The following is a 10264-nucleotide window of genomic DNA, read 5'->3' on the forward strand; positions in this document are numbered from 1 at the left end:
GGGGGGGGGGGGGGTTGGAGAGGTGGGACTTGAGCATGAGAGAAAGTGATGGAGTGAAAGGGAGAGATTGATTGTATTTATTCATTGGAGTTTTGTTTTTATGCATCCAGGCCGTCAGTGAGAGGTGTCTTGTGGCAGGGCTACAATCATATGCTCCACAGATTCAATCACCACACCAATCTGACTAGACAGACAGCAGTCGGATAACTCTGTTTGTCATTAATCATCTATTACTGGCTCAGGTGCACGCGGAAACCAGGTCACCCTCCTCTGTTGTGTAACGGTCTCCTACCCTCTTCCCCCCCCCAACCCTTCAGTCTCTGACACTGCCAACCCTTACCAAGACATGACCTGCGGCCAGGGCTACCGTGCTCGCTGACGTCTGTTTGTTTACCTGGCCCGTCACGACCCCCTGGTACGCCGCTCGACAACAAAGAAGTCTGGTTTCCATGGCAACCATGGTCGCTGCTGGTTCGAAGCTCCAGTTAGTCATTAGTTTGGCCTCCCTCAGCTGCTAATTGAGCTCCAAAGTTGGCAGTTGGCATCCACTGAACCGATGAAAAGATCCATTCTTTGTTTTCCTGTGAAAACAGTCCTCTGATAAGGCTCAGACTTTCAGTTTGCTTTTTTTGGTAGCTTTGTGGCTTTAGTTCAGAGCCTTCACTTATCTCAAAAGGAACTCTGAATAGCTGTGAAACGCCAACGTCGTTTTGTTTCCTCAATCTACGACTCGGTAGCTCGGCTCGAAATCTCACCAAATCAACACACACATTACGCAATTAACAGTTCCCCCATCTACCTCAATTAGTCCATTCAATTAAGCCTTCAGTGAGCTGTGCACAGAGCCCAGTCCTTCAGCAGCTTGTGGAGGGCCCGTCCTTAACCTCACTGGCAGATCTCAGTGAGTCACACAGTGACTCAGCAATCAGAAATGCCCAGGGTGCAGCAGCACTGATTGAGCCGGCTGTGTGAATGTGCAAACACAGTCAACAGTATCCCATGCCACCTCAGTGTGTACCGCCGAACATTATTCATCTGGGTGAATCCTCGATTCGGATTGGCTGCAGGGGTGTCCATTAGTTCCAGCAAAACTGTCTGTTCACCGTTCTAAATGATTGCGCAGGCTACATAGTAGTACTAGGCTATGGCCGATACTTTAAGCGGGATAATGCCCTTTCGAGGTGTATATCATCACCTGATAATGGACTCCGCTGTGTGTCGGACGGTTCGCGCCTCCGCATCGTCCATTATCAGGGGATAATGTACACCTCGTCGGGCATTATCAGGTTTTCTGCCACACTAGGTGGCTATAGAATTGGGACGTTTTAACTATCTGGGCATGTAGGCTGTGCAGATATGCATGGCTACCATTCCCCTGAGGGATCACCGCTGTATGAAGATATGCAATGAACTGTGGGACTGGATTGGTGGCCATAGCCTCTTCACCACTGGTGTAACAGATGGCCATGGTAATGTAGTGCTCCTCCACAGGTACATTAACCTTAGCCAATGAGCCATGAGTGCGAGGTCTCTGTTCAATGGCACATAGCTTTCTGATCTCTTCCCTCTTACTCCCCCCCCCCCCCCCCCCCAGCACCCCCCCCCCCCCCCCCAATCTCTCCCCCTCTGTAATTACAGCCCAGATCTCTCCACAGTAATTAGGGACCATTTCAACAAAGCGGTAGAACATCTCTCTCTTCTTTTCTTCCTTGGTCCCTCTCTTTCTTCTCCACCCACGCATAAAATAAAATTGCGCCCTCCCTCCTACCCCTTCTGTTTCACACGTTGGTTGGTTGAAGTGCACACACACACACAGATGGCATGTCAGAGCTGGGGTGCCGTGTTGCATTGAGTTCTAACCAACCATGTTGGTAGTATTATCCCTGTGCGCTATGGTACATTCAGTAACAGCGGTTGGGATGAATATTCATTCAAGAACGCGGACCCAACGACCTGTTGAGACTCTTCGAAAGGACGTCGCGACGACCTTTGGTCGACGCTGCGGTACGTCGTGTTAACAGCGCATGCATTTCAGCGCCGGCTCGGAGAAGGAGCACTGCTGAGTAGAAGAAGAGAGGATGTCTAGAAGCCATCCGCCCCCGACGAGGGAGAGGAGGTGGGTGTGAGGAACACAGTCCTTCCCGCTTCTCTCATATCAAAACCTCGGCTGAGACACCCGCATAGGGGAATCAGCAGTCCCATAGGCAACGAATGCCACGGTGTCCTCCGCAAATGCAATCTTTCGAGGCCCAAGGCACTGTATATGGTGAAGAAGACTTCGTTTCAGAAACAAGTGCGAGGAGTCGTAGTCATTTCAAACTAATATGCACCATGACACCATGCAATCATGATAAATGGCGATCAAGGCTGACAATTTGTTATTGTGTTATATCTTGTGATTCAGTTGCAGGCTTTTGGCTGAATGGTGTATCGACGCTGGTATAACATCAGGGATGAATCAAGGGGGGGGGGGGGAGTATTTTAGTGACTTTAGTGAGAGACTAATCTTTACACGCACAATCCTTCTACAAGCCTTTACTCTTGAACATTCACCAATAACATAAAAGGTGTCGCAAGCGCACAAGCACACCCTCTTTCCAGTATCGTTCCCTCAACCATCATCCCCTGCCTCTCCTTCCAATGATACAGTACGACAGAAACACTTAATGGCATGTTGTTGCTAGGAGACCACCTGTTCAAAACTCCCACATTTGGGAAGTGAGTGTCCTCTTCCCCGGCTAAACTGATTCATCGACTGTGTGGGACCGCCGACAACATCTGACTAAAATGTTTTGGCTGAGGAGAAGAGGGGTGCAATGCCACATTGAGGAAAAACGACAGGATCCCTAAGTATCGCTGATGTAGGATATGCTAAAGTGATACAAAGCACTAGAGGGTACTGACAGATGGAGGGGACACAGATCCTGATCCTGTTAATGACTGGAGTAGAAGATCATTCATGGCTCCGCCATACCTAGCATTAAAGAATACGATAATAGCTACTGTTCTCTTGGCGGTGTTGAGTTGGGGAGGGATGCAGTAAGAGGTGGCTTTCTAACCTGGGGGCCGGTAGTTACAGGGCACACCTTCCTCTCACCTGCATGCCAGGGTGTGTTCAAGCATGCAGCCACTTAGGAAGGAAACGACTCGACGGCTTCTGTTTGTTTCACAATCCATGGAGACGGCTTAGGCTGGCACAAAGTGCTGGTGGAAAAGTCATATCATCAGCCTCACCCCGAACCACTCTCCTGCCTTCTTCTCCAGGGGGGGAGAGGACGACACTTCCCCCCCCCCCACTCCTCCCCCTCCTCCACCTCCTCCTCCCCCAACCAGAGTTGTGCTGGTTAAAACTTCCCCAGTTAAGAGGCTTGACATGAGGCCACTCCCATCCAAAGAACCATGAGGCAAGGCCACTGATGTCATCCCCGACTGGTCCTGTGAGACAGCCAGCTGGTGAAGATTGCACCAGCTCCCCCACTAACCCTTACACACACACACACACAGGGGTCAGTTGAGAGTTTCCCCATTTGTTTGGCAGGGGAGTCAATGAGCAATGACTGCACCCTTCACTTGATATCCAATCAACTGTTATCATTCAACACTGATGAGAGGGCAACATGAGTCACTGATGAATGCGAGGCTCACAATGCTCCCTGTGAAAGCACACAGTAGACATCCAAAACAAGACAAGGTGTGTCCACTACTTAACCACTGATTGACGGAAACAATCAGAAGCCAATGTCAAACCCTATTCACACCCCGAGTGTACTAACCCTACCCTACACACACACCCTCACACAGTTTCACGTGAGTCACAGCAGTGCGGTTGGCATCCATTCCTCCCCGGCAATCACCCAGCATCTGTGAGAACAGCCCACTGTCTCCACAGAGTGTGCAGGACCCGTCTGTCTCGCTGTTCTATTCCTCTGGCGCTCACGCGCCCGCGCGCAGCACACACACACACAAACAGGTGCTTCTTTAAGACCGGGGGATCCAAGACTTGGAATCGACCCGTCGTTCCGCCGAAAACTGCCTGAACAACTCGGGTTCCGGGAGGGAGGGGGGGGGGGAGGGGGGGGGGGGGGCGGGGGGGGGGGGGGCGGGGGGGGGGGGGGCGGGGGGGGGGAGTCAAACCCAGCAGCTCTGCCTTCTTTGGTGCTGCCTGTTGCCTGTCAGTCAGATCGGCCTTGAAGGCATGACAGCGGACGTTTCTCTCCACTTCACCAAGCCCTGCCGGGTCTGTCTGAGGGTTTGACAGGCTCTGCTGCCCCAGAGACAGGCCTGGGGGTCGGGGGTCACAGTCGGCTGATCTCATTCAGAATGGAACAGGCCAAAGTGGTGATGAGCAGGCACTCTCTCACACACCTAAGCCCTATTGCGCCTCATCACTCATTGGGGTTAGGGATTGTGTGTGGTTGCTTTAATAGGTAAACACACAGAGATCTCTCCCTGCCTCCGTCTCTGGCCTGGTTTCTGGTCACTGACTGTTCCCCAAAGAAAAACCAAGACCTCAGCTTCCCAATTTCTATTCTTGGAGTCTCTACTTCTGAGACAGTCAGAGTTCAGTACACGCAAATGGGTAACCATGATGATAGTAGGGCTTTATGAATATTGCCTACCAGTGGAAACTGTGATGTAATAGGAAGTTGGAGTATCCTGATCCGAGTGTGCAGGTGTTCGGGTGATTGTCTTGGTACCCTCATAACATGAAGGTTTGTTTAACATTCTTTTAACATCCACAGCAGTTTTCCACCTCGTCTCTCTCAAAGCTCCACTCCCATGAACAGTTAAACTTCAAAAGTCAAAGACAGGCAGAGGGTGGTGCCAATGTCTATCAAATGTGAGCAGGTATGGAAAAACAAACAACAGATTTGCTCAGGCATTCCCACAGTATCGACATCTACGGCCTCAGGTATTTTTCTCACACTGAAACTAGCATGGTACAGAGAGTGAAAGGCTCCCATTGTCCTTTTAAATGAAATGTCAACCTTCAGATGCCCTACATACTGTAACTAGCTATTAATATAGGACTGCCTCTATTGTTAACAGAATATGAGGGCTTGCAAAATAAGAGACTGGAGTATCAGAACATTAGGGTTCAGGTTCAATTGTTGAACAGGTTTTGATGGTGACATAGCTTAGGGCAAATGTTTGCACTACCTGTTGCGAAACAGCCACAACCCTTCCCACCCTCCTCCAGCCCACAAGCCATTGACCTGCAGGAATGTATGACTGTTGCAGGTAAAAAGGCAAGTTACATTAAAATATAAAATTGTTGACTGTCAACTGGTGGTTAATGGGGAAGAGAGAGAGAGAGAGAGAGAGAGAGAGAGAGAGAGAGAGAGAGAGAGAGAGAGAGAGAGAGAGAGAGAGAGAGAGAGAAAGGTGTATATATTTTAGAAATGTGTAGGCCGTTTGCTCATCGGAGCAGTTACCGAGTGTTCTTGCGCTAACAAGACAGCATTGCCTTCATTGGGCTAGCCTATATTATGTTACAGTCAGTCTGCAACTTGAGAACTCGGTGATAAAATCAAGTAAATACATAAAACTCATAACCACAGTATTTCGAACACAACGGAAAGTCATATACATCAAATAAAGCCATCAATAGGCGCATATTGATTGCAGCAATTCAGGCTAATGAAATCGCCTGCTGCGCCTCCCCAGGGACTCTTCTCAATCCGCTCAAGAGGCGCATAAACCGAAGAAGCAAAATACTTATATATGCCTATTAAGAATGTTAAAATGTAATCGGAACCGTAGGTTGCAAAACTTTTAACAATTGTTGAATAACTTAATAGCCTACCTTGTAAACATTCTCCGTTATGCGGTGAACCTCGTCGGTGCGAGACATCATTCAATCTTTGGTCAAGAAGACCATAAACAATATTGTCCTTCAGAAAAAAAATATATCCACGTAAAATAGACCAAATGTTTTAAGAAAAAGCTGAGCGATGTAAAGCGATTGGGTGTTTGTCTATGAAAGAAATTGAATCGACAGCTGTGTTCTTCGTTGCACCCACTCAAACTAAACGCAAGTCGGGTGTTCGCTCGCTGCCTTGTCACATCACGCTGTAATAGCCTATATCCGAGCACCGCCTCGATTTCTATAAGACACCGCCTCTCATCCACCTATCTCATCGCTTCATTAACCGAATAATCTGATTGCCTATATAATTGCCTTTGGAAATCATTCAAAAACCTTTCCCATGAACAAAAGGGAATATTTAAATGGATTTGTTGGAACAAGATTTGAAAATGCAAAGCTAGTAGTAGTTCAAACAAAACATGTAGAATGTCTTTAGCGTCAAGCTCAAAAGAAATGTAGACGGTGTTGCACACGTTATGATGTTGATGCTTGTCAACCCTTAAAGGTGCGCCAGATGGGATGAAAAGATGGTGATTGTTTTAATGTTAATGTAGGTTGGTCCAAAACCACCTCCCTAACACACAACCATCCAGCGAGAAAGAGTTGGTTTGAGTTGATCTCCACATTTCTCTGACATGTGGTGCAACCTGCAGCCCGGAAGCCCCATGTTTGGTCTGCAGGAGGTGGAACCTAGCCTAGTTTGCACCCAGATTAACCTCTGGGAGATTGGATCTCCAATTCGTAAATTTTCTAGCACTAATAGGGTGCGGGGACCTCATCAAACACTAATCACATCACTCATTTGACTATAAGTATAGTTGTTTATAAAATTACAAATACATGATGTAAGCTAATCAATTAGAAATGCAGTCCGTAAATCGTTCTGGTTTTCAATGGTACCGTTGCGTTAATTTTGTCAGTTATATTTGGTGTGAGCTCAATACACAGTGTAATTTAGTGTAATTTTACATCTAGGTAAAATGTCTTCCACATCTGTATGATTAGAGGGACATTAACCCCTCCTGGTCATCTAGGGTCACCACAATCAAGACACCTTTATTTATTTTGCAAACCGTTTAAAGAGCACATAGACTGGCGCATGGCGCCATCTTTCGGTCACGGAGCTTCACACGATAAAGTTGTAAAATTCCACCGCTTAAAATACTATACAATGTAATGAACAAAGATGCAAAAATCGAATGCTCTAAATACACTGGGTCATAATAGTAATACTTAGTAACCCTTAATTAATACTTAATATAAGATACATATTTACTGGGAATGATTCAACTAAATACAATCAACAACCCAAATACAAAACTGTTAGCCACACTTGACTTTAATATGTAAAATGACTTTCTAAAAAGTACACTTCCACCGTTTCGTTTTGTCCTAATGAGTACAGTAACTAGTCGGACTTGAATGGCAAATCCAGGTTAAGAACAGAGAAAACTGAATCGTTTTCCCTTTACATTTTTGTTCCTTATTTAAAAAAAAAGTTGACTAGAGAGGGAAGCAGTAGACAAAAGGCATCTACAGTATACTCTGTTTCCAATCTACTGAGATGTAGTGAGTGCAGTGATGTTAACTGTCCTCGGCCTCTCTTCTACCCCATCAGGATGAGCCAAGGTAACGGAAGCCCAGCAGAGCAGCATTTGCCAGCAGTCCTTTCTCCATGGAGACTGAGAGCACGATCCATCTCCCTTCAGCTGTGGTGTCTCTAGGCAGCCAACATCTCTCTGCCCTGCTTGCTTTTTGCAGTCTTCCTCTCTGGGGGAAAGAAAAACAACATAGCAAGCCAAGTCAGGTCCATAGTGACCCATTAGATGTGACCAGCAACGCTACAGCTCACTCTGTCGGAGGGACGGTCCACAAAAATGTCAATGCCGGCGCATATGTGGTCGAAGCTATCGCGAGATTGAGCTTGTTGTCCTACTTTACTGGGGATTTCAACCAACCGGTGTGTGAGAGGACGTGTGACTGTACCTGGTTCTGCTGTTTCTGTCACCTCTGGTAGTGGCTCAGTGGGGACCTCTGGCAAAGCTACGTCTTCTCCCTGTGTCAGTGGAGGTTCGCACAGGTCAACGGATCCGACACCACCACAAATCTCCACTTCCATGTCTCTATGAGCCTTGATATCTGTCTAAACTGATATGAAATGACAGAAATACTGTGAGACAGACCTGAGTAATAGCCTCCAGCTCAGCTAGTACAGCATCTTCATCCTCTTGTGACAGGGACCCTGTCAGCATCTCGTCTATTTGCTGTTGGAACAACCAGAGGGAGGAGAGTGTCACAAAGGGAGAGACTGTCATAGCGACAACAAAAGAGAGAGAGAGAGGCCAATAGAAAGGCTCACCTTCTGGTACTCAATCGCTTCCTGGGTCTCATCCATGATCCTCTCTACATCCTCTATAGACATGACCTGAGGGAACGGATGAAAACAAGGGTAAACCAATGTCTAAATGGAGTCAAATGCGATCCAGCAGAGAGAAAAAGAAAAAAAAATGCAGGGTTTTTCTTTCAATCCTAAAAAGTATTTTTGCAATGGGTTTTGAGATGAAAGAAAACTCGAATTTTCTGAGCAGGATGTGACCTTGTATCCAAGGATAGGCTGCAGTGGCACTGCTGTAGTCAAGGATTTGCCTCTTAATCCTTTAATCCCTAAACAATGTGTACGGCTTTGCCAACATAAAACAAGATTTCTGGGGCACACAACGTTTTAATCAGGGAGCATGTGAAATAAATGAGGTAGTTTGACTTTTGCAAGTGTGATGTGTTACGCTAACATGGCCACAGATAGTGGTTTCTCTGTAAATTACTGGTTAATCATGTTGGCTCAGGCTATTAAAATGAGGTGAGTTAGATCAAAACAGCAACTCAAAGACCCAAACAAAACAATACTCTACCTCATGCATACTCTTCAGGCAGTCATTGCCAACCTTGAGGCCCTCGATCACCTTCATTTCAATCTGAATAAACTCAATATCTTGAACCTGTGGAAGTATGTGGGATTAGTATTTAGATACGTGTGCGTATCTAAACGGGTTAAGCTCACATATTTTCACTACTGTACTTGCATTTTTAAATAAAATTGCCACATATGCTAGTCAATATTTGACAGTCAATACATCACCATTCGTTCCAGGTTTGAAATCTGGTTTTCGGTTTTGTCTAGTAGCTGGTCCTGGTAGCGTTTCTTCTTGAGAAGAAGCAAGGCCTTCCTGCGGAGTGACAACAATGTCACAATTCTGAGATATGACAATTCACCTATCTATGACTGTGACACCTAGGACAAGTCATTTACAAGGTATGGCTTTGACAGCCTTGTCACTACAATCCAGGCAACGTTTGTGAAGGACAGAAAAAGTCAGAAAAGTATAGATAGGAAAACAATATTCAGCCCTACTCTTTTTTGCCATCTTTCAGCAGCTGCTTGGCCAGAAACCTCTCTTTGTCCAGCTGTAAGTTGATTCTCTTCTGGTACTGCTTAAGTTTATCTCTCTGTTGTTTCAGTTGCTGCAGTGCATAAACACAAACAATGCACGATTGTCAACATTACAGATTAAAGAGAAACAGTTTACTCAAAACAAAAGCACCAATTCAAAATGTAGCCGACCTAGTACGGAAACATGTATTGTTCTGATGTTCTAAACAAGCTTACAACTAGTTCAACTAGCTTGCACAACAGGTTCAAGCAACTAGACTAATGCTTACTTTGCTAGTTTAATGGCTGTCACATTTCAAAACAATGTGTCTGCCTCAAAGTCCATAGAGAAATACTGCTCAGCTATTGAATGAATGAGTGAATTGCCTGACGACGTTAATCCAGGTCCGAGTTAGGGTTAGCTAGCTAGCAAGTTGGATCAACGCTAGCTTGTTCGCCGGAGCACTAGAGCTACAGTAGTGGATTTCAGCTAAGCTATTTAAGTTATTTTATATTATGTCCTAATACTATGTTAATAAATAACCAAAACGTTGTAGAAACACTTAGCTAGCCGGTGTATACACAGCTAACATAAGTAAATGCTAGTTACTGTACCAACAGTTGGCTATCTAGCTAGGTAGCTAACTACTGTATCTTGATAACTCACCAGAATAGCTTTGTCTTGATCCGTAACTCGAGAAGGTCGACTCTTTCTCCCGAAAACGTTTCCCATTATTTAGCCACATCCCCGCCACAATCCTATTGTTTAATACTCAAGCTACGTTATGAATAACATGTTAATTTCATAATGTTTTGCACGTTAAAATGGCTAACTCAAAATAGCTAGACAGAAGCTGTACAGTAAACACACCTTTTCCGTATTTGCTACGGCATACAGGTCAGGCCAATCTACATTGTCATTTCTGTTTTTTTTTATTTTAGAATGAGCGTGTGGACTGTATCCAACA

The 10264-nt window shown here is 45.8% G+C and overlaps 1 protein-coding gene across 1 annotated transcript; it reads right to left on the reverse strand.

The window, feature by feature from the left end:
- Nucleotides 1-6867: 6867 nt before the first annotated feature.
- LOC124479881 (charged multivesicular body protein 6-like) lies at nt 6868-10193 on the reverse strand. Its single transcript, XM_047038818.1, has 8 exons — nt 9964-10193; nt 9279-9388; nt 9006-9093; nt 8779-8865; nt 8229-8294; nt 8053-8133; nt 7856-7925; nt 6868-7639 (listed from the first exon to the last, which is right to left on the reverse strand). The coding sequence occupies exons 1-8, from the start codon at nt 10027-10029 to the stop codon at nt 7590-7592; spliced, it is 618 nt and encodes a 205-aa protein (XP_046894774.1). The 5' UTR covers nt 10030-10193; the 3' UTR covers nt 6868-7589.
- Between the last annotated feature and the right edge of the window lie 71 nt (nt 10194-10264).

The sequence above is a fragment of the Hypomesus transpacificus genome, chromosome 17, assembly GCF_021917145.1.
Source record: "Hypomesus transpacificus isolate Combined female chromosome 17, fHypTra1, whole genome shotgun sequence".
Lineage (NCBI taxonomy): Eukaryota > Metazoa > Chordata > Actinopteri > Osmeriformes > Osmeridae > Hypomesus > Hypomesus transpacificus.